This window comes from Lissotriton vulgaris, chromosome 12 (assembly GCF_964263255.1).
Source record: "Lissotriton vulgaris chromosome 12, aLisVul1.2, whole genome shotgun sequence".
In the NCBI taxonomy this organism is placed as follows: Eukaryota; Metazoa; Chordata; class Amphibia; order Caudata; family Salamandridae; genus Lissotriton; species Lissotriton vulgaris.
In genome coordinates, this window is record NC_141700.1 from 515,536,454 (window position 1) to 515,561,628 (window position 25,175).

The 25,175-nt window shown below is 44.5% G+C and overlaps 1 protein-coding gene across 7 annotated transcripts in view; it reads right to left on the reverse strand.

The window, feature by feature from the left end:
- Window positions 1–5,615: 5,615 nt before the first annotated feature.
- Window positions 5,616–25,175, reverse strand: part of MTSS2 (MTSS I-BAR domain containing 2) — a 320,542-nt gene continuing 300,982 nt past the window's right edge. For 6 of the 7 annotated variants that reach the window (XM_086945292.1, XM_086945291.1, XM_086945287.1 and 3 more), the window contains one exon: window positions 5,622–7,726. In XM_086945292.1, the coding sequence (XP_086801418.1) occupies window positions 6,951–7,726 (776 nt within the window). In that variant the 3' untranslated portion in view covers window positions 5,622–6,950. Of the gene's footprint in view, window positions 7,727–25,175 lie in introns of all 7 variants that reach the window. The other variant, XM_086945290.1, reaches the window with a different exon arrangement.

Genomic DNA, 25,175 nt, shown 5'->3' on the forward strand with positions numbered 1-25,175 from the left:
TGAATCTGGATATTTCACTCTTTTCGTGTGTGGCACAGTTCTTGCCTGTCACCTTACACCCCTTTTCTCCTCCTCAGCCCCATACCATAAGCAACATACGAGTTGTTACACTTCTTGAGTAATTCACCCAGGAATTCTTCCAAACTCAGTGGAACACCAAGCCCTTGTCCATTCTTAGGTTGGTGCACACAGCACTTTCCTAACTCCCACCCTGAGCAATACACACCCAGCATTTCAGCCCTTTATCACAACGCTGTCACCTCTCTTTAAAACCAGCTCGCCCAGTCCATCCTGCTCTCCCTTCTAGCACACAAAGGTATTTTCTCCTCTCTGAGTGCCATGCCCTGCACTCCCCTCCCTCTCCGAATGCCGCAACCCGGGGCTTCATCATTATTTGGGTTACTTTTCCCTCACAGGGGGCCACTGTATGATTGGCTCCCCAGCACTTTCCCTATTCTCTGAGTGACATACCTGGCACTTCCCCATTCTCAAAGTGGCACAGTGCTTTCTCCTCTTTTACAGTCCACCTACAATGCTTTCTTGTATGGCGCACATGTATTTTCACTTTCCTAAGTTGCTCACCTTTCTCCTTTATGATAACCACAAATAGATGTTTTCCTACTTGGCACGTGGAGTAAGAAAGGCGCACTTTCTTCTCTCCCCTGATGCATGACAAACCTATTACGTGTCCCTCTCCTCTTAGGCGGCCTGCCCAGCACTTTTTCTTATTCTCAGTCACACAACTTTGCGTTTCCCCTCTGTCCCAACATGACCCACGTAGACCGGGTTTCCTGCTGCTCTTCTTGGCATGTAGAGGTTTTTCTTCTACTCCCTCACAACATATCTCGCACTTTCCTCGCTCCTTCCGCGCGACATACAGACTCGTCACACTTCACGTTCCCAACTCCTCCTGCACCCACAACCAGGTTGTTTCTACTGTCAATAGGCAATCTAAATCTCTGCAATCCGCCAGACACAGCCGGCACATTCATTCTACACTCTTACTATCTGTTCCACGCATGGCTTATTCCCAGGCTGGTGAAGAGCATGTGTATATATATATATATATATATATATATATATATATATATATATATATATATATATATATATATATATATATATATATATATATATATATATATATATATATATATATATATATATATATATATATATATATATATATATATATATATATATATATATATATAATATTCTAATGCGTGGTACACTCTACACTTTACCCATCTTGTCCTTTGGCCCACACTTCATCTGATGTGGCACAATTAGCCTTTTCTTATCTTCCACGGTGCTACACTCATGCCATTTTCTCGTCTTGTATGGAGCATTTATCCTTTTCTGTTTTCCAGCACACATGACTCTTCCCTTACCTTCTGAGCCACATTCACACCTCTCATTTCCCTCATGTTTAAGGACACTTAGGCACTTTAGTCAATGTCTGTGGTGTGGCCAGTGCTTACTTTGAGAAATAATTTGTGCCAGGGCGCACAGTTTTGTTCAGAAGTAACCCTGGGCGAAGTACTACGATACGCTTGCGTAGTTTGCACTACTTCGCACTACACGAATTGCACGTAGCACAGTGCAAACACGCGTAGCATAGCAGTAATTTTTTGCTTGCTCGCGGGCCTCATGGTCAAGTTGGCGACCGCGAGTGAGCAAAATGACATCCCGGCGAGACTTTTTCCTCATTCGCGATCAGCAACATCAAGTTGCTGATCGAGAGTGTGGAAAATAAACCTCCCGGCGAGATTCTCAACGTGGGGAGGTCAAGTTTCTCATTGCGAGTGGTCGCGTATGCTCGCGACCGCTCCCGATGAGAAACTACCAGTCCGCATTGAGAAAGCTGCCGCTCGAGTAGAAATCTACTCGAGCGGCAGAAAACGACCGCTTACACTGTGTGCTTTGCACTGTTTGCACAGAGCAGACAAGCATCCGGCACTGTGCAATCAGTGCGAACAGCATTTTGCACAGTGCACTACGCAGTTTGCATAGCTCGCGTAGTGCGAAGTGCACTTCGCGTAGCGCTACTACGCGAACTACGCCCAGGGTTATTCAGAAGCCTGTGGCCTGCAATAACAAATGTCAGTGCGCCGCATACCAAAGCTGCATAGTCTTCACTCCACCTCAGGCCTCTTTCATTCACCACCAGACACTCCTTATCCCTTTATGTCGCTTTTCATGTTTGTTTTTATCCTAGCTATCTTTATCGTTCTGTTTTTTTGTCTTCCTCTTCCTCTGCCTTTCGCCCTTTTTTTGTTTTTCTCCCTTTTATCCTGGGTCAAAGTCTGAAGAGAAAATATAAGTACCTGTCCTCAAAAATGAGTGTTGGTGGGCCCCACCTGCAAACACCAGCTCAGATTTAGCATTGGCGTGGCATTTCTTGCCCTTTCCTATCCTGGTGCAGGACATCAGATTTTTCCCTTATCCTTTGCAGCATGTCTACACTTAGCCTCTTTCTTCATCTTGTGATTGCACATGGCACTTTCTCATCTAGTGAGAACACTTAGTATTGTGCTTGCCTTCTGTGAAAACCTAACACCTTCTCCGCTTGTCCTTGGACCTCAAAAGGCAACTTTACAATAAATCTGCATCGTGCACTCTCGTTTTGAAATCTATCTGGTGGTGATATGAAGATGAACACAACTGGTTTGCATGACCACCCTCACTCAGTACCGCCAGGAGTGAGGTATTTACAGTGGCGGAATGTCTTCTTGCATAAAAAAAATGGAGTTCAGATCTGTGCGCCATTTTGTGTTCTGCTATAGCATGCTTTAGTGAATTTAGTAAGAGGATTATTGAACGTTTCTGCCATCTTAGGTCCAACAGGGCGTGAGAAGTTGAAATGGCACAGAAGGTGCTGGAGATTTGGGATCTCTCTTGACTGACTGCAGCCGTTTCAAAAGGGCTGGGGATTCACCTGTGAATCTCTTCTCGGTATTGAGCCTCGTAGGGAAGAAATACAAACAGGTCTTTCAGGCGCCTGCCTGGTCAGGCAAAGGGAATCCTGCCTCCTCTTCTTGGAGACTAGCATATAAACTACAGGGATAAGACCGGTGGGGGGCAAATCTCATAATAAATTCAATGGCATCCCTTGTGGAATCCAAATTTGTGAAAGTCTCAAGCTGCGTGGTATCAGTAAGCATCAATGGTTGGACAAACTAGGATTTCACGCAGCGCTGCCCGGTTCTGCAACCAGAGTTCATTTGGTGTACTGCGTGAACGGGAGAGATCAGAGTAGTGCCATACCTAGTGAGATATGGCTTCGTAGCTCTTTCTACTGGTACACTTTGGGCTGCCTTGTGCCAAGGCCCACACCTTTGCATCATCGAGTGCATGATGTCTAGCATAGGTTTTATACAGGAATTGTCCTAGTAAAAAATACTGTGCTGAGGTATGGTTTAATACTCTTCCAAGTTTGTGTGGGTATTAGCTAGCTGGGTGTTTGTGGTCAGTACAGCACACAGGTACATTTGGAAAAGTTTGGAGTAGAGAAGCCTGTTCTGTAACATTACGTCTTCTTCGAAGAGGCATGATATTGGATGCAAATCCCTGTAAAGTCCACACTGGAGTGAGAATGCATTTCCTGCGTGGATGCAGTCCACATTCTCAAAACTCCCTTGTATTCTGGCCTCTGTCTTCAACATCACAGTGTAAAATAATCAAATTGCTGCTGCAATCTGTCTTGACCTGTGTCATGTGAATCTACTCAAGGATTCACTATATCTAGTCTCTTCGCCTCTCAGTAAAAGCCTTGCTCCTTCCCCATTTCACATTTTTAAGGTTCAGAATTGTGACCTTCTTCCTTGGCTCTCTATTCTGCTCTGACAATCCTCTTCCTTTTGCTCAGCCTGGCAGCAAATTAAAGTTCAGTGGTGCGTTGTTGTACCGGCAGCGAGACCCTGCATCATGGCTGGCATTTTCAAACAGGACTCCAGACCAACCTACAGGCGGTAAAGTGCAATCATGGCAGACCTGGCTCGGTTTGAGCTTCTGAGTCTGGGGTGAAAGGCCTCTGCCAGAGAGATGTGCCACCCACTCGCTGCTTGTTCAGCGTCTAAATCGAGATCAGCTTGAAAAGTAGGAATGATTTTCTGAACATTGTTGATATGATGCAGAATTTTTAATGGTGTTAAAATATCATCATGAAGTCATGCTCGACCTGGCGTCAAGTGGAGGTTGCCACTCCGGAGTAGTCTGTATCCCAGTCCATTAGTACACAGGTAGCGCAACTGGAGCCAGGTAAGTGATACAAATTTGGTCCGAAGTATTGTAATGGATGTCATTTTTTGCCTGCCCCTAGGTAGCCACAATCCCCAATTAACTCCCCCCCCCATGCCCCTGAATATACCTCCCAAAACAGTCTAAGAGTTATTACTTAGAAAGACAAGAGATTTGTCTACTAACAGATATTGCTTTGCTGCCACATACATAAATATATATTATACAGATACTTGGGGGCTATTAAACAGAGTAGTAAATGCCCAGAGTAAAGTGCATAGAAAGGACACCCCAAGACATAGCTAGCTGTCAAGGGTTGCACCATGCAGGGTGAGAACTCCAAATGTTGATGAACAGTCTGCAACCCCGGTGCCAGGTTTCCACCGACAGCTGGCTAATGCTCCTGCCCCGGTGTTCGGGGTGTCACTGAAATGGTATCACCCTCATTCCAACTAAGTTGCCACTACTTGGCTGCCCCTCTTTCCCAGATGCCCTACAGTTACCACAGGGCCACCTTCTTCTTCGTTTTTCTGTAGAACCACCCTCATCTCTGATCCTCTTTTCTTTGAGGCCGTCCACTTCCAACCGCTCCCAGTCCATAATAGTTAACACCAGCTGGAGGCTTGCATAATGTTAAATCTTTATATCATTCGTAAGAGAGGGGCCTTGTGGCCACTCTTTGATTCTGTCCTCTGCCTCATTGCCAAGGTCAGCGCTGGACCATATTATCATCCCCATATTGAAGCAGCCTCTTTAGGAGCGTCTCTCCATTGGCTTCTTACAAGCTCCTCCCTTGTGATTCCCCTCTCTAGCCACACCCATTTTTCTCGAGGAGTCTCCTTATTTGCTATGGCCAGATACAACGCAGAACACTAGAAAGAGGTATTCTGTTTTTTGTGTCACAACAAGGTCACCCTCAGAAAAGTGTCAATTTACTGATGGACTATTTCAAGATTACTTCTCGTCAAATTAAAACAGACTGATCATTTGGTACATCAGATAGAATTTAAAAAACAGCAACATCCCCTTTCCAAGCAGCAGAGGTAGGCACATGCTTGCAAGCATGATCATATGACATCATCGGAGTCCCTCTGGCCGCCTGGGGAAGATGTGCATGTTTTGGTGAATCCTGTGGGTGAGCCTACAGTAATAAGGTGCTTGAAGGACCCTTTCACTGGACACTCCTTACTGTTTGTAGACCCCTTTCATGAGTGTTTGGGGTACCCAATAATAAAGACACCCCTGCTGGGTGTTAAATATACCCTTTCATGAAGTAACTCTGTGTGGTTTGAGGATCATCTCCTCAGGGTTCTGAAATGTACAGAATTCTTTTTTTAACCAGGCCTTGCTTGCTATCTGGGGACCCTACCCTATTTTTTGATTGTGGTTCTTTTATGAGGCATGCAGGGACTCTCCTGGCATCCTTTCGTGAGGCATCCCTCTTTGCTGATGCATCTAACCCAGTGTTGGACTAGCCTTTCGGGCAGTGAGGCACTGCCAGTTGGGCTATCCTGCAACGGCCAGTGTGTGGGCCTGAAGGATATTTGAAACTACCTAGAATACGACTCTGGCCATAGCCAAGGACCAAGAGGAACACACGTGTTGGGATTGTGGTGGTGAGGTACGTTCTCAAAGCTCTGCTATAAAAGAATCATGCGTGGCTTCTGGAGGCAATGCACCCAATGAGTCACCTTCGTCATGTTCTAATTTTTTTAAGTGTACCTCATCCAAAGATGAAGTATCAAATCAACAGTAAGAAGAGGAAGAGGGGTGGAAGTGGGAGAGGATCAAGACTGAAAGAAGAGGATGAAGAGAAACTAAATGGTAGGGATACCACAGAACTTGAAATTATCCCAATGTCTCACACAGCAGCTGGCCACTCTTCCAGGCTTTATCCAAAACATTGCTAGGGCAGTCTTCAGGCATATCTGTATCCACCACAGGAGAGGAAGCAGACCCTGCTGAACGCATACTTAATCTTTTCTTTTGGCTCAATCCTTCACTGGAAAATGTAACCATTTTGGGGAGGCACTGTCACTACTGTAAAATTACAAGGTATCATTGTCTTATGTGTGATAAGCAGGAAAGTTGGCATCCGTGGTGAGGAAAGAGCAGAAGCGAAGTTGTTTTAGCACAGACATGTTTCCTGTTTGTGAAATAAAAAATATACCAACTGTCTCAAAAACAATTTTTTTTTAATAACAGAAGCTCTGCTTTTAGGGCTTCAGTAGCGAGCGTCCCACAATTTTAGTTGTGTAGTGTGTGTCTGTCTTCTTTCTTTTTGTCAGTTTCTGTGCTACTTGGTTTCGTGTCCAGTCTCCAAGTGCCCACTCCCTTCTTTCCCCACCTCCTGCAGTGCAGAAGAAGGTTGGTCTCTGGCACAGTTGGTGCTCATGAGGCACACAATATGGGAGTTGAGCGGAGTAGGAGTGACGTTCGGTGGGGAGTACAAAAGAGGCACTTTGCCAAGTTCAACAACTTTTCACTCCCCTCGCCAAAGAAAGTTCATTAAAAGACTTCTGCAAGGTTGCATTTATTAAACTCTGAAGTCCTTCTTTGCCTGTAGTCATAAAGTGTCTTCATGTTGGGTTCCTTGTCTTCCTTGGACTGACACACTCAGATCCTGCTAAATTCAGACGTTTCCCTTTGCCATTCCGTAGCTCTGCTGATGTTGAAAGAGTGGAGGGATGGGGCAAAGTGGGATTTCATCACAAGATCCGGGGTGCCGACCTGTCATTAGTGATGGTCCTGCGCAGCCGTACCCCACGACGGATGGCCACTAGCATATCTTCTGCAGGTGGCTCTTCAGATGCTGGGTCAGCTGACATTGGTGGGGTTGGAGTGGCCCCAGGTGCAGAAAGTGCAGTGGGGTAAGGAAACTGCCCTTCCCCAAGGGCATGGGCGCTGGCCACCAACTCGCCAATCTTCTCCACTAAGCTATGCCGGTTAGCTGCCAGCTGCTGATCCTCCTCATCTGTCGAATGGTGTGGCCCGCTAGCATATACAGACATCTCCATTGCATTACTGCCCCAGGCTGTGTTGGGCAGGCTTAACCTCTTGGGTGATGCCTTGGTAAAATCCAGGCTGCTAGGAGACCCCTCATCAGTGTAGAATACACACTCTTCGCTACCCACTCGAGTGGGTCCAGTGTAGCCTGGAGAGTCTGGCACAGTGGGGGTCTTGACAGGGACAATTGGTGGCCGAATTGGGATTGGACCTGCATTTGATAACGTACGTCGAACTGAAGGCTTGGTCGATGGTGTGCGGCGGATAGTAGCCACGCCAGGGGTGGAGCTGCTGGTAGCCCCTGGCAAAGAACCTCCAGTTGGTAGTCCAGCAGTAGAGGCCGGGCGCTTGGTTTGGATCATGCGCCTGTAGTTCTGAGCAATGTTGCTGTTGCGAGGGATGGTAGAAGACTTGTCAAACTCCACCTGCCCATCACCATCTGCATCTCCATTCACAGAGTAACAGTCATAATCGGAGCCTGGGTGGGAAAAGAGAGATTATGTTATGTTTCATAGAATAAAAGGAAACTCACACAGGCTACACAGAAACCACATTGGTCATCAAAGAATCTCACAAACTTTATTTTACACCAGTCAGAGAGCAGATAAATATGTATGGCAGACCTGCTGTGAGGAAGGAACATTAATGCTTGCAGGCATGCCTTCTTTTTAAAACCTATTAATTCCAAATGTAAGAGGTACACGGGTCACGAGGGTAACTTCTCAGTGAATGCTGGAATATACAATCTTTGTTCTCTGAATTATGTTGGCTACAGAATAACAACATGGTCCACAAAGAAAGCAGGGGATTAATTTTTTATTCTCAAACTGCAAAGTAGCAAGCCAATGAAGAAATTCTCAGCGAATACCAGAATTAGTTGTTTTTATCGTCCGGCTGTTGCTGGACATGAGGTTTGGTGGGAGCAAGCATAATGTAACTCTCACGAAATAATAGGAGTTCTAGTCAGAACGTTGAACAAACACAGGGATCGAAGACTACCAGACAGTGCAGCTGTCTGTTTTTTTACCTAAGATTTCTTGTGGACATTCTGAAAACTTCCCTGGGAATGCATTCCGCCCATTTTTCCCATTCGCTTTGTGGTTTGTCACTCACTTTTTCTTGCTTTCTATTTGCTGGCTTTATTTGCTTTGCTTTATGCTGTGCAGCATGAGTTTGTCCCTCCCGTGAGAATGCCTTGATGACTGTATTCTTTCGAGAACTCCCTTTTCTGGAAACAGGGCTTTAAATCTTGTTCTTATTTTGTCACATTTGCTGTGCATCCAAAGTCAGAGCTCAAATATCAGGCTCTGCATTCCTAGGGAACTTGGTGTTTACTTTTCTTTCGCTGACTTCAAAGTGGGAGAAAGTATGTGACAATCCATCCTGCAGAGTACCCGTGTGAAAAAAAACAGGCTGTGAGATGTTATTTTCCACCACACAAAAAGTTGGGTTTTCTAAAGGGTGGGCTGAGGGTGGAGGATGGTAAAACAAGAGGAGATAAGAAAAAATGCAAAAAAGAGCCAATATGATTCCTGGTTTCAATTAATGATCATTATGTGGCAGAAGGTCTGAAATTATTAAGAGCAGACATAATTTGCATTCAAGGGACACAAATAGAGGGAGCAAGGAGAGATCTTTTGAAAGCTCTGGGATATGCTTTGCTGGCTTCTGTTACACAGAGAACTACTACTAGGGGGTAGCAATCTTGGCATGTAGAGATGTCTGTGAATTGGAACGTAAACTTTCGATAAATATAGTCGATGGGCCTTAGTTGAGTGTCAGCATGCCGGTGTAGTGGTTACGATCTGGTTCATTTATGTATCTAATCTAGACGATCCGTCAGTACTGGATCTCATAAATCTCAAATTGGCTTCTCAGGATACTTCTATAATAGTGTGTGGAGGTCTGAACATACACATAGAAAGTGGTCCAGGCTTGCCAGCAGCTGGATATTATGTGGGAAGGAAGCCTCTGGTCTTTTTAGCAGGTCAGCAACTCAAAATGAATCATGGGTTGGTGGATATCTGTAAAAGGTTATAAACATCAGATCCAGACCATACCTTTTTTTGGGTCCGCTTAAGAAGCATGTCAGACTGGATTATTTTTTAACCTCGTTTTTAGTCAGAGGGATAAAGATACCCATATAACTGAAATTCCATCTTTGGCTGGCAAAGGGCGTACGCAGACTTGACAATTTGAAGGGGCTGTTGCCTAATGCCAACTATGTTAATCATATGAATAAATGGATTCCTACCTTTATTGAGGTCAACAGACTTGGCGCTCCTGATGAAGTGGTTTTGGACACATTGAAATCTAGCATAAGTGGGGGGTGAGACCCTTAGTTTTAGCCTAAATAGACTGAGGACTCTGTCTCAGTTACTAATCGACAAATGTAAAGACCTAATCGACATGGAGGCACAGCTTGTTGAAGCCGCTGCAGAAGGGGTTGAATTGCAGGCGATACTCCATAGGATAACGTTGATCAAACCTATTATTAGGTAAGGCAGCTGAGAAATATTTAACACACAGGGCTGAGTGCTATGAATACAGTGAAAGGGTGGGAAACCTTTTGGCACTCCGGACAAGGCAAAAGGTAGTGGGAGAGTATATACATGAGATAAGAGAGAAGGGAGGTCAAGTGGTTACCAGTCCGTATGCAATTTTGGGAGTGTTCAAGGAATTTTATAGGGAGCTGTATCAAGCGGAGGAAGTCCACTCTGAGATTGAAATGTTTCATTTCTTTAACCCTATTATTGGATGTAGGTTAAATACAGAGGATCAGGCACCCCTAGATGACCCCTTTGATGCAGAAGAAATTAAAGAGCCACTTAATATATTACCATCTGGAAAGGTGGTGGGCCCAGATAACATTCCACTGGAACTTTCTTTCGTTTTTTACTCTGTCTAAGAGGTGAATTTAGGCAATGTTCTTATGGAAGTACAAGGGGGGCTTCAGGCTCTAGCTTCTTGGGTATCCACGAATATGGTGGTATTTAAGAAGAAAGGGGAGTTACCACTGGAACCTGGATCTTATAGACATATAGCATTGATAAATAGCAATGCTAAGTTACATGCCAATATATTAGCCTCCGCTTAAGTCAATTTATTGGGAAATTGGTCTCTTCCTGGCAGCGCAGTTTTATGCCTGGTAGAGGCACCACGATCACACTAGATGAGCAATTGCCCTGTTTGATAAGACAAGAGTAGCAGGTGATCCCATGCCTCTGATACTTCTTGATGCCGAAAAAGCTTTTGATCGAGTGACATAGGATTACCGTGGCCCACACTCAGACAGAATATAGTAATCAATGACTGGATTTAACTAGAGGGCAGTCGCATAGTCAACCATGCAGTTTATCTGTGGATTAACATTTCAGCTAAATCAAATAGATAGTCAAGTTAAACCCGTCTCCAGTTCTACAGAAAGTTAAAAGTGATGTTAGGCAAGTGTATAATTTGGGCGGTGTAATATAAGTTATATGCTGTTCTTGCCCAACATTCTATACTTTTTTAGGGCTATTTGTAGGAAAGTGCCCTCTTTTGAAATGGTCACCCCCACTTTTTGCCTGGTATTTGATGGGATTTTCATTGGTAGTGCACTGAGTTCCTGCTAACCAGATCCAGAGTGCCTGATCTCTTTCCCAAAACTGTACAATTGGTTCCCAAATTAGCAAAACCTTTAGCACCCTCTGTAAATCCCTAGTAAATGGTACCCCTGGTGCCTAGGACAAGGAGGAGTGGTGCCTCTAACGAGTGTCAGTCTGTCAAATCAAATTTTAAGCAAGACCCACCTCCCTCAGGCCTGCACTGGCTTTAGGACCCACCTCAGCCTCTATTATGCAGTTGGCCCTGGGCAAAGTTTGACTGCTACAGGCAGAACGTAAACAGTACACTTTAATTAATTTAATTTACTTTGCTTACAATAATAGGGGTTCGGGCAATATCATAAGTGGTGCAATGGCCACATACTCTGATGGAGGCACCGTCCCTGGTGGTAGAGGAGATGCCCTCCATCTATGAACTGTCAATAGGGGTGAAGGCCAATGCATGCTTCTTAATGATGGTTGAGCCAAGCAATTTCAAAAAAGTGACATTTAAGACAGTCCACGCTACATTCAAGATCTGAGCACAGGTTAAAAAGAAGATCGGTATTGGGCGTTAGTTATTACACTCTTTGGCGATCCCAGATGTTCCCAGTAATTTTTCATGATCAACATTGTACTAAGTAAGAAGCGTTTGGAGTTGAGAAGCTTGGAGGTGTTTTTGTTTAAAGTCAGTTAAAACCTTTTGGGGAGTTACAATCATAATATGGGTTAGAACAAAGGGATTTTCTTTTTTAAAAAGTGATAGACGAATTGTTGGGGTAAAGAAGTTGCTCTTAGTGGAGAATCTTGCGGTCTAGAGGGTGTACGATGAGTCACATTTATGAGTGTTTAATCGGGTGTATGCCAGATGACCTTGAAAAGCAATCAGAGAACTGGGAGTGAAGGTCGGAGATTTAGTGTGAAAGTTTTTGGGAATCACTGCAACTCGGGCAATCCTTGTTGTTGTTAGCAGGGTTGCAGGCTCAGCATTATAAGACGCTGTAAATCTCTACCACACTCCGGCCTGAACAGCTAGCTGGGGGAGGAATACAGGAGCAAGGTGCCAGCCTTGTGGCAGCCAGGAGGCAGATCTTGGACATGTGTTTTCTAATTGCCCGCTGCTGGATTCTCTCAAGAAAGGGATAACCTGGGTCTCTTTGGCCTGTGCAAAGAGGCCCGGGTCATCCCTTTTCTCCCTGGCTCATGCTTTTAGTGGTAGATAATAATACAGGGGATACTGAATGTAATTTTTTTTTTTTGTGGCCATGGCGGTAGCCCGAATCTGTATTGCTACAGCCTGGCTCAATCCAGATCCTCCCACATCTCAATGGCCGTCGAGGTTACTCTCAATATTCCATCTGGAGAGTAATCTGCTCCAACGCGAGGGCCAGAAGGGTAGGGAGAAGGGTGGCCCATATATAGGCACCCCATTGTGGGATAGTTACAAGCAAGGACTTCCTAGCCTCTAGGCAGTCCATATCAAAATGCCAGATAGACATTCAGTTAAAAGCCTTTTTCTTTTCTGAGAAACTGTTTATATTAGAATTATATTTTGTCAGGAAACTGTGAATTGAATTTTAAGCAGTGGTCTGAATTTAATTAATTTCGAAACCACATTAACTGAATGAAATATATGTAATTTATTATCTAATTGTATTGCTTTTTAAAATCAAATAATGCTCCTCTTGTGGAAAAAAATTAAATTGTTTTTAAAAAAAATGAACTGTGCTGATATATCAAAATTAGGAAAGTAGAAATGAAGCTTTTTTTTAATTCTGTCAAATATTTTAATAAGAGCAAAACCCATCAGTACACTAGGTGATGACATTTCCACATATCGTATGTACGCAGTAAAACTGTATATCGGTCCAAATGTAATGGTTATTTCAATCAAAACTGTGTTGTCTATAATGGTAGTGAGCTATCGCACCATGCATACTCCTCACTATGCCACTCCACTTTACACTACTCCACTCTATAACACTCTACTCTGCACCACTCCACTTTACACCACTCCACTTTACAACACTCTCCTCCACTCTGTGCCCTTCCACTCTACACCATTCTATGACATTCCACTCTACTCTACACCCCTCCATTATAATACACTCAATGACACTTCACACAACTCCACACCACTCCATACTACTTACCCCACTCCAATCTACCCCTCTTTACTCCATTCTAACCCACTCTACTCCAATTTATGTCAACCAGATCTACCTCAATTCACTCCAATCTACCTCAATCCACTCAACTTTAATCTACCCCTCTTCACCCAATGTACTCCGCTCCACTCCAATCTACCCCACACCCCCCCACACCACTTGACCCCAATCTACCCCACTTCACTCCACTCCAATATACCAAACTCCAATCAACAGCACCCAACTCTACCCCATTCCACTGTACCCCAGTCGATCTACCTCACTCCAATCTATCCCACTTCAATCTACACCATACTACTTCAGTCTACCCCATTAGATTCCAATCTACCCTACTCTAAACCACTCAATGTACCCCATTACCCAATGTGCAATTACAATTACATTGCACCCCACTCCTCTCTATTCTACCCAACTCCACTCTATCCCACTCCAATTTACCCCAATGCACCTCACTCCACTCCAAACCAATATACAGCACTCCTCTCCATGCTACACCACTCTACTCTACCCCACCCCTATCTACCCTACTCCACTACAATCTGCCTCACTTTAATTCACCCAATCTACCCACTCTACTCCAATCCAATGTACCCCAGTCCACTGTACCCAAATCTACCCCAGTCCACTATGCCCAATCTACCACACTCCACTCTACCCAATCTACCACACTCCACTCTACCCCAACTACCACACTCCACTCTACCCCAATCCAATCTACTGCACTATACTCTAATCTACACCACGCCACATCAATGTTACCCACTCCATCCCAACCACATTCAATTTACCTCACTCCAATCTAGAACAATCCTCTCAATTCCAACTTACTCCACTCCAATCGATCCCACTGTACCCCAGTCCACCCCTCCAATCTACTCCACCACACCCCAGCCTAATCTTTCTCACACCACTCTACCACACTCCACTCCAATCTACCCCACTCCAACCTACCCTATTCCACTACACTCTTACCCACTCATTTTTTCCTCATTCTACCCCACTTCACTCCAGTCTACCTCAATATACCTCACTCCTTTCTACCCCAATCTACCCGATGTACTCCACACCTATCTATTACACACCAATCTACCCCACCTACTCACCAACTCCACTCAAATCTACCCCACTCCACTCCAATCCACCTCACTTCACACCAATCTAGCCCACTCCAATGTACCCACTCCACCCAAGTCCACTCCAATCTACCCCACTCCAATCTACTGCACTCTACTCCAGTACAAGCTACCCCAATCTACCCCAACCCAATCTATCTCACTGTACCCCAAAGTCCCCCACTACAATCTACCCCATTCAACTCTACACCACTGTACCCCCCTCCACTCTAAACCAATCAACCCCACTCTACTCTATTCCAATCTATCCCATTCCACTCTACCCCAATCCTCCCCATCCAATCTACCCCACTCATGCCACTAACGTTCAGCCATGCTGAATAGCAGCCACCCTAGTGTACAACATCGCTAAAAGACATTGCCAAAGCCAGCCACTCTCGCATAGACAAGACCTATTGAATTTGCCAATGCCTGTTTAAAATGCTGTGGCATAGATGTAGAATCACGAAGTTAAACTCTCTTAATGAAGGCACTTGTAGAACTTTTTTATTTGTTGGTTGAGAAAAATAAACTGGATTTTGTATATAACTCCAGCGCCTTTGACAGGCAATATTCTCATAATGTTCTGTATCTACTACAAGCACATAATAGGATATTAAGTTAGTATAGTCCTGCCACAGATATATTGAATCAAAGTGAATTTAGTTATAAAAATTCAGTGGACCAGATTTCCCTGAACTTGAGATTTCTTTCTGAGAGTTATAGTTTTATAGTTGCCTTCTCAAAATAATAACACAACTTTAATTTCAAACACTACAAATTCCTACTACTGCCATTCCAATGAAAGGAAATATGGTTTTATCCAGCATGTAGCCACTAAAATACCCAACAGTTTGTAACTGAAGTTAGTGTAACATTGATCCCTATACTAGTTTTAAATCTGCTTTCAACTTTATTCCTCAATTTTTGTATGCTTTAGAGATTTTGTGAAACTGTGAGTAAATTGGGCATCTGAATTCACTTATCTAATATATTGTAGCTTGAGTTTGTGAAGTTTAACTGTAGCATATGAAATCTAATAATAGTACTATAACATTGCAATTCATATTTACTTGACATAACCTGCAATTGATTGACTTAAAGTATGCTCTGCGTCATCTCCCTTGTGAAAAATTGTTTAATAAGTATGCTTCCTTTGCCAGCAATAGGTAATTTGTAATTGATTTTCTCTTGCAATATCATAAGCAGATATGCAACCCTGATGTTTCGCTTGTCTGCCTTAATTATACTTGATATTGCATACTTGTTCAAAATTTGAACCATGACATCTGTTTACAGTTCAACTGATAAAAAATGTAAGTGCATTATTCATATCTTAAAAAAATGTAATATTATGTCAAGAATACCATTTTTTTCTAGTCATTTTCCTGAATACTGACAGTGATTTCTTCTCCCTGGAACAATAGCTATATCAGAGAATAAATTAGGAAACCAATCATTATCCTATGACGGGGGACCAATGGAAGGTCCAGTAACTAACTTTAGGGATCTTCATAACTTAAAGGATGTCATACCACATAAGGAAGTAAGTCTGGATTGCCTTCAAATTCAGTTTCATGTAGACTATGGTGGCCATTTTTTCCATTAAAGTAATCAAAAGAAGAATGGACACTTGGTACTACTTAACCATTGGTTAAGTTGGGACACTCTCATAAACGCGGTGTTGTTCGTGCGGTGTATCTCTTTCTTCCGCCCCTCACTCGCGTTGTGGCATTTATCATTGAGTGTTCCAACAACGTGCTGTATGCCAAGCCTCAACCCGAGGCAACCTCTGGCACAAGTAGCAGTGTCCAGAGATAAAAATGCATGAAAAAGGGGCACCCAAAAGAAAGGTTTGTAAAAAACATATACTTCACCCGTGGTAGGTTTTTAATGAAAAATAGGTGAGGTATTGTTATTAAAAATAGAAATTGCGGTATCACTGGAGGTCGTGTTAATGAATCTCCTTATACCTTATGAACTACAGTGTAGTATATGTTTTTTACAAACCTTTCTTTTGGGTGCCCCTTTTTCATGCATTTTTATCTCTGGACACTGCTACTTGTGCCAGAGGTTGCCTCGGGTTGAGGCTTGGCATACAGCACGTTGTTGGAACACTCAATGATAAATGCCACAACGCGAGTGAGGGGCGGAAGAAAGAGATACACCGCACGAACAACACCGCGTTTATGAGAGTGTCCCAACTTAACCAATGGTTAAGTAGTACCAAGTGTCCATTCTTCTTTTGATTACTTAAATTGCTGATACTGGGGTAATGAATGGACCTTCTACCCTTCTCCCTACTTTTTTGATTATTGCATTTTTTCCATTAAGCAGCAACCTAACGAGACAACTGTCAATGAGAAGAGTTGTTTCGAGAAACAATATTCACAAAAAGAAAAGAAGGTATGCATTTTTTTCAGTCAAGGAAGAGAAACCCTACATATCTGTCCTGTGAATATCCTGCAGAATATTCATAATATACACGATCATTTACTGATCACTTTAAGTGCTATAACTTTGTTTGGTAAAAAGTGATGAGGCAACAAATGTTGATGGTGTCCATTACGAGGATCGGAAAACAATTCTTTAAGCAATGCCAAAGAAATGTAACCTATGGCAAATCCCCACAGTGGGTAATGCTGGTCCCACTCATCTACCTATGGGACTCTACTGGCCCTCCCAAGGTACGATAAATGTGGCTACAAAGGTGAAGTGTCGACTTCTACCACTGTGGAAGTGGAGATAGTAGAGTTTGGGATTTGAGCAACATATAAGGATATGCAGAATGAATGTCTCCCCCACCTCCCCAGAGGATGGACGCAGAAGGAGCTCACTACTGAGGAAAAAGACCCAAGCTTCAACACCAAGTAGAGGAACAAGGTGATATTCTTTTGTTATATACCAATCATAATCATGTACAAAAGGGGCTGACCCCAAGTATTTGTCCTGAGGAATGAGTGAGACATGACAAGGCTGTCCGAAACATAGCAAAGCATACAGACATTGAGAGACTAGAGTTATGGGTAATTGTTATTAGCCTTGAGGAAGAGGGTATCAATAAGGTTTCATTCAATCCCTCTCACACAAATTATTCTGTGGGTACCTATAAGGTATGAAGATAGGGTGAAGCCAGTGAATGCAGCTAAACTCATACACAGAGAGGATAGGGACGTCTGAAAAAAAGAACAAGCATTTGCAAAGCCAATAGGTCCTGCCTAAGCAAGAGCCATTGACTTTTATAATAAGTGTTAGCCGTTGCACATCAACGTGGCTTCTATTCAGCAGTAGTGGAGTAAAGGAGAGTGGCGTGGAGTGTTGTAAAGTGGAGTAGAGTGGAGTGTTATGGAATAGTGTAAAGTGGAGTACACTTGAGTTGCGTAGAGTGTTAGAGTGCAGTAGAGTGTCGTGGAGTGGCATAGTGTTGTGAAGTGGTGTAGAGCAGGGTGGAGTGGTGTAGAGGATGTTGCTTAGCGTGGAGTTGAGTGGCGTACAGCAGAGTAGAATGGAATGGCTCATAGTAGATTGTCGCAGAGTGGAGTGGCATGGAGCAGAGTAGTGTAGGAGAGTTAAATGGCATAGAGTGGAGTTTAGTGCCATAGAGTTGAGCGGCATGGCATAAAGTGGCGTGGAGTAGTGTGTTGCAGAATAAAATGGAGTAGAGTGGCATGGAGGGAGCTTCATAGAACGTCTGAGAGTGGAGTCGTGTTGAATAGTGGCATAAAGTAGAGTGCAGTAAATTGTCATAGAGTTTAATGGAGTAGAGAGTCAGAGTGGAGCATAGTAGAGTGTAGTGTCGTAGAGTAGCCTAGAGTGAAGTGAAATAAAATACAATTGTGCAGGTTAGATTGGCGGAGAGTGCATTGGTTTTGAGTAAAGTGGTGTTGAGTAAATTGATGTATAGTGAAGTGTCTTAAAGTCTAGTGGTGCAGAGTAGAGTGCATTAGCGTAGAATACAATGGCGTAGATTGTTTTAGGGTATAGTGCTCCAGTGTAGAGTGGCGTAGAGTGCAGTGGTGTAGGGCAGAGTGATGTAGAGTGCAGAGGTGTGCAATGCAGTGGTGCATAATTGATTGGAGTGGAGTGAAGTGATGCAGATTACAGTGAATTGAGTAAAATGGTGAGGAGTAGAATGGTGCAGAGTAGAGTAGATTATTTCAGAGTAGAGTGAAGTAGCATAGAGTAGATTGTTTCAGAGGAGAGTGAAGTGGTGTAGCGCAGGGTATAGTGCAGTAGCATATAGTAGTGGCATATAATTCAATGTTGCAGTTTAGAGTAGAATTGAGTGGATTGGTGTAGAGTGGAGGGATGTACAGTAGAGAGGCATAGAGTGGAATGGTGCAGAGTAGAGTAGAGAGGCATTGAGTGTCTCACCAGACGTCAGCAGTGCTAAAGCCAGCCCTAGTGGTAGGCCGTTGTTGTTTCAGTGGAACATGTTCACCTATTTCATTGTTGACAACACACGCATCCACCAAATAGTATAAAAACTATGTTTTGACATAGGCAGGATGTTTAAGGCTGTAGTATAAATGATAAAGTTGTTGCCAGCTTCCTGCTTGTAGTTTTCTGGAAAGCAGAAATCTGTGTGTTCTAGATTTTTATGGCACAGTGCTACTGCAGGTGTTGCACATACTGAGGCTATTGCTCATTAGGTGTAGTTGTGTAGGCTACACCTTTTGGCTTAGCAATGTGTGTTATTAATAAAAGGTTTTGGTACTCACTAACTGTAACAGAAAGATAATTAAACATTCACTAGAGGGTCACAGTAAGCAAAAGCCAACAGTTTTGATATAAGAACCTCAACATGAATTTTTGTTGCCACGGAAAATGTGTGCACCTCCTCACTGCAGGCCTGTTTTAAGGGTTATGTTACAGCCTTATAAAATGGAGAACAGAAAGGGCACGAGCGGGCTCCTTGCAGGGGGGGGTAACCTGTATTCCTCTTGCTTTCCTAGAAACGCTCTCACTTTGAAGTCACAGAAATAAAAGTAAACACCAAACTCCCTCAGAAGAAGGAGCCTGACATTTTACCTTTGTGTTTAATTACACAGAAAATATGACAAGATAAGAACAAGATTTAAAGGCCTGTTTATAGAAAGTGAGATCTCAGAAGGATTCAGTAAACAAGGTTTGGGCAAGGGAAGAGACAAACTCAAGCTGGACAGCCTAGAACAAATAGAGCCAGCAAATAGAAAGCAAGTAAATGTGAGTTATAAACTGCAAAGCCAATGACAATCAACAAGCAGAATGCATTCCTAGGCCACCTTTCTAAATGTCCCCAAGATGTCTTTAGCAAATCTGACAGCTGTGCTGTCTGGTGGACTGCCACTTAAAAACGACGCCACGCAATCCCATCATACCCTGTCAATGCAAGATCTGCAAGAAGATTCCCATTCGAAATGCTTGACCTCAAAGAAGTTGATGGCTTCAGTTGCTACCTTGTCTCCTTACGCTTCTTCAATGTGTGGGAGGAGGTATGGTCTTCTCCTTCTGGAGCCATCAGGCCAGTCCTTTTCAAAGATTATGTTAAAAGTAGTGGCACAAAACACCCACATGTTGCATACTTATCCACATTGCTAAAAACATAATCTTAATGGGTTTGGGGGAACAGACCTGTTACGATACTGCACCACAATGGCATAAAAAGGAAGGCGCCATGAGGTGACCATTGTTGCTGGTTGGTTTTACCATTCCAAGATGGGAGATGCCACATACATCAGTAAATCAGTAAAAATGGGTGAGGAGGGCAACGGAGGAGCAAAGGGAAAAGCAGCACATGAGGGAGAGAGCAACAGTAGTATAGCGAGGGAGAAGCACAGAGAGAGAGGTGAAAAACACATTCAACCTCATGGAGTGCTTAACCAAAAAAAACGTTGTCACCAAAAGTGAGCAGCAGAAGAATACAAATAAGCCAATCAAAAGGATGGTAATGAGGCTAAGCTCCAGGGAGGGACAAACACTAGAAGAGGAGGGCATGCCACTGAATTAGGAGTGGAAGAAATGTGGTTATTAGTTGAGGGGGTAAGTACACACCTCAAATAAAAATCACAATCCTCGTCAAGGTGAACTTTTAAAGTTACTAAATCAACCTGAGCTCAACAATCTGGTATTTATGGCACAGGACATACAGGCTTAACTTTGAGTCAATGTGTAAAGTATTTGTGAAGTACTAAAACAGTATTTAAGTCAAAATGCGAAAAAATAAAAATCCCAAATCGAATGAGAAGATAAAATACAATTTAATTAGCAAAATGGCACCAAAATGAGAAGCATCCAATAAAGGGAACAGGAGATATGACTTTAGTAGACAAAGCGACATGGAGCACTAAGTCCCAATGATCGTCAGTAGTCGCAATAGAACAGGAATTAGGTGCAATCTGACAGTGCTACCTTGATCCTTGATTCCTGAGCCAGCCCAATTTTAGCGCATCCATGATCTATGAACATTCTCTTTTACTGTGGTTACCTTTTTCTTAGCTCCGACCTTTCTTTCCCTTCGCTCCAGTTTTAGTCTGCCACCTTCTTTTTCCTACTGCTTTAGCTTCCAATTTCCTGGTATGGTTGTTTACTTACTCCTTGCCTCGGTTTTCTTTGCTTTCGTTTCTTGCCTACTAAGGACTCCTCTTTAGCTCCTTGTCTATTATGGTTGTGTATTTTAGTTCTTAAACCTTGTTGCTGTTGCATTACATGTTCCCTTGTGCTTGCCAGGATTTGTGTGCACCGTTGACAACCTTGGTGGCGTTGTTTGCCCACTTTGAGTATTGTCTTTTTTATTATTATTTTTATTGTGTTTTAACAACTCGGTTACATCTTTTTACATTTACAGTCACACATTTGGTCATATTGATTTTGACTATAAGCTGACATGATCACTCACATTTATATAAGGCACTAAACTATATGACGAATCATCGGTACTCAACATTTGAGTATATATATATTGTCTACAGTGGAAAACATTGTGAAAACAATTAACATGTTGAAAGAAAAATTAAGCTAATATATTACTCTGTAAGGCTCATTCTATTGGTTGCTCGTTTTTGGCATGCTCCGATCTGAGGGAAGGCAACCCAAACTCACAGCCACACCCAAAGGAGCAGCGTGGGGTGGGGAGGGGTCTGTTGGGGATGGGGCGGAGAAGAAAGGAGGACTCCCCATCATCGACTGTCCTCCTGCTCGCGCGCATCCTGCGCAGCTCCAATCACAAACACAGCCACATGTTACATCTAGAATTCCGCAGGGGGTTCCTACGCAATCCCCTACGTTCCTCGCCTCTCAGGGTGGAACCTTCAGCCAGCGCCCACGGGTGGGGAGGGGTCTGTTGGGGATGGGGCGGAGAAGAAAGGAGGACTCCCCATCATCGACTGTCCTCCTGCTCGCGCGCATCCTGCGCAGCTCCAATCACAAACACAGCCACATGTTACATCTAGAATTCCGCAGGGGGTTCCTACGCAATCCCCTACGTTCCTCGCCTCTCAGGGTGGAACCTTCAGCCAGCGCCCACGGGTGGGGAGGGGTCTGTTGGGGATGGGGCGGAGAAGAAAGGAGGACTCCCCATCATCGACTGTCCTCCTGCTCGCGCGCATCCTGCGCAGCTCCAATCACAAACACAGCCACATGGTACATCTTGAATTCCGCAGGGGGTTCCTACGCAATCCCCTACGTTCCTCACCTCTCAGGGTGGAGCCTTCAGCCACCGCCCACTTCTCTTTTCCATGTGTTGGGGGCCGTCCAGTGACTGCAAATGCATCCCTATGGCCGTCCTAGAGAGTACGAAAACCAGGTCCAGAAATAAGATACTTTCTTTTTTTTAGCTTTGAGGTGAGGATAGAGGCCCAGCAAACAGATCTCAGCATTATATAGATTATCGCTTTATAAGTCCTTTCCAACTTGCCAGTTGCTTGAGTCCAAAAACGAAGAATTCCTGGGCACCTTCACACACTATGCAAAAGAATTGCATCAGAGGCATGGCTGCGGGGCATACTTTGTCATCGGTTCTGGCAATTATATTCAATCTACATGGTGTAAGGTAGGTTGCATGTAAACAGTTACACTGTCAGGGGAATGCTATTGAGGGGTGTATGGGGTTGAACAGCCCGCTCAATCATATTTTGCATTTAGATCAGTCATATCTAGCTTTGCCAGTCCATTCGGTCACAAGTGGCGAGTGCTCACCTGGGTATATAATAATTCAGGTAAGGGGGTGGTGATGGACAGAGTATCTGAATTAAGCAGAGCACTTCTACCCAGTCAACAGATCCGGGCTTGATCCATCACCGTTTTTTTAGCTCAATGCACCATCCCAGCTCAGAACCTGGCCACATGCAAATTAGTCTGTCCCTGGCCCAGTGCATCATGGGAACAGGGCAGACCAAACTACCAAGCCAATTCTTTAACTGGAAAGGAAACAAGCTTCCGGGGACCGGTTTCTGGCATTACAGCCGTCTTCGGCCCGGCTTGCTTGAATCCTGATGGTGCAGTGAGCAAGGGACTCATGTCTGAGCATACCCTTCCACGCTTATGGTGGACAAAACGATTCAGGTAAGGGGGTGGTGATGGACAGAGTATCTGAATTAAGCAGAGCACTCCTACCCAGTCAACAGATCCGGGCTTGATCCATCACCGTTTTTTAGCTCACTGCACCATCCCAGCTCAGAACCTGGCCACATGCAAATTAGTCTGTCCCTGGCCCAGTGCATCATGGGAACAGGGCAGACCAAACTACCAAGCCAATTTTTTAACTGGAAAAGAAACAAGCTTCCGGGGACCGGTTTCTGGCATTACAGCCGTCTTCGGCCCGGCTTGCTTGAATCCTGATGGTGCAGTGAGCAAGGGACTCATGTCTGAGCATACCCTTTCACGCTTATGGTGGACAAAACGATTCAGGTAAGGGGGTGGTGATGGACAGAGTATCTGAATTAAGCAGAGCACTCCTACCCAGTCAACAGATCCGGGCTTGATCCATCACCGTTTTTTAGCTCACTGCACCATCCCAGCTCAGAACCTGGCCACATGCAAATTAGTCTGTCCCTGGCCCAGTGCATCATGGGAACAGGGCAGACCAAACTACCAAGCCAATTCTTTAACTGGAAAGGAAACAGCTTCCGGGGACCGGTTTCTGGCATTACAGCCCCGGAAGCTTGTTTCCTTCCCAGTATAAGAATTGGCTTGGTAGTTTGGTTTGCCCTGTTCCCATCATGCACTGGGACAGGAACAGACTAATTTGCATGTAGCCAGGTTCTGAGCTGGGATGGTGCAGTGAGCTAAAAAACGGTGATGGATCAAGCCCTGATCTTTGGACTGGGTAAGAGTGGTCTGCTTAATTCAGACACTCTGTTCATCACCACCCCCTTTTCTGAATCATTTTGTCCACCATAAGCGTGGAAGGGTACACTCAGATGTGAGTCCCTTGCTCATTGCACCATCAGGATTCAAGCAAGCCGGGCGACGACGGCTGAAATGCCAGAAACCGGTCCCCGGAAGCTTGTTTCCTTCCCAGTATAAGAATTGGCTCGGTAGTTTGGTTTGCCCTGTTCCCATCATGCACTGGGACAGGAACAGACTAATTTGCATGTAGCCAGGTTCTGAGCTGGGATTGTGCAGTGAGCTAAAAAACGGTGATGGATCAAGCCCTGATCTTTGGACTGGGTAAGAGTGGTCTGCTTAATTCAGACACTCTGTTCATCACCACCCCCTTTTCTGAATCATTTTGTCCACCATAAGCGTGGATGGGTATACTCAGATGTGAGTCCCTTGCTCATTGCACCATCAGGATTCAAGCAAGCCGGGCCGACGACGGCTGAAATGCCAGAAACCGGTCCCCGGAAGCTTGTTTCCTTCCCAGTATAAGAATTGGCTTGGTAGTTTGGTTTGCCCTGTTCCCATCATGCACTGGGACAGGAAAAGACTAATTTGCATGTAGCCAGGTTCTGAGCTGGGATGGTGCAGTGAGCTAAAAAACGGTGATGGATCAAGCCCTGATCTTTGGACTGGGTAAGAGTGGTCTGCTTAATTCAGACACTCTGCTCATCACCACCCCCTTTTCTGAATCATTTTGTCCACCATAAGCGTGGAAGGGTATACTCAGATGTGAGTCCCTTGCTCATTGCACCATCAGGATTCATGCAAGCCGGGCCGACGACGGATGAAATGCCAGAAACCGGTCCCCGGAAGCTTGTTTCCTTCCCAGAATAAGAATTGGCTTGGTAGTTTGGTTTGCCCTGTTCCCATCATGCACTGGGACAGGAACAGACTAATTTGCATGTAGCCAGGTTCTGAGCTGGGATGGTGCAGTGAGCTAAAAAACGGTGATGGATCAAGCCCTGATCTTTGGACTGGGTAAGAGTGGTCTGCTTAATTCAGACACTCTGTTCATCACCACCCCCTTTTCTGAATCACCTGGGTACATGGCAGGGAGTAGTCAGTTGTTAAAGCATTTGGGCAGCAGGGGCTACGTGATCTAGCACAGCAGCCCTTTGAAATCTTACAGACAGAAGTGTCTTTTATCCTGGGCCGAGCCCTTAATCTGCCGCCCAGTGGCGGGGTCGGAGGGGGGTGCTGGCGGAAGACGACGACATGCAGGGGGGTTGCTGGCTACTGGTGGACGGCAACGAGCGGGGGCATTTACGCGACAAGGGAGACCGGTGCCCCAAAAAAGTGATGCCCCCACCCCAGCTATGCCACTGGGGTGATTTTCCCTTTTAGTGGCCCTTGAAGTATTATACACATTCGTGTGAAAATTAGACTGTAGAATTTTGCCGTTTTGAAGGCCTTCTTTGTAGTGTATATGGTTCTCAAACTTCCATCAGTAGTGTTCTGCAGATTTGTAGCTGATATGCGGAGTAGTGTATACCATCTATAACAGAGGTAGGCAAGCCACTGACCGCTCAGCAAGACTCAAGCCTGAACCCTGGTTCTGGCTCAGCTCGAGGTCCTGGTGGAACCTTGAACCCATAACAAGCCGAGCTTTCATGTGGCTTCTGACTCCATCCCGCTACCCAGGATGCCAGAGCTGCCGACTAGGGAACCAGGGTGCTAGGCTCAAGTCCTTGCATTGGCTCAAC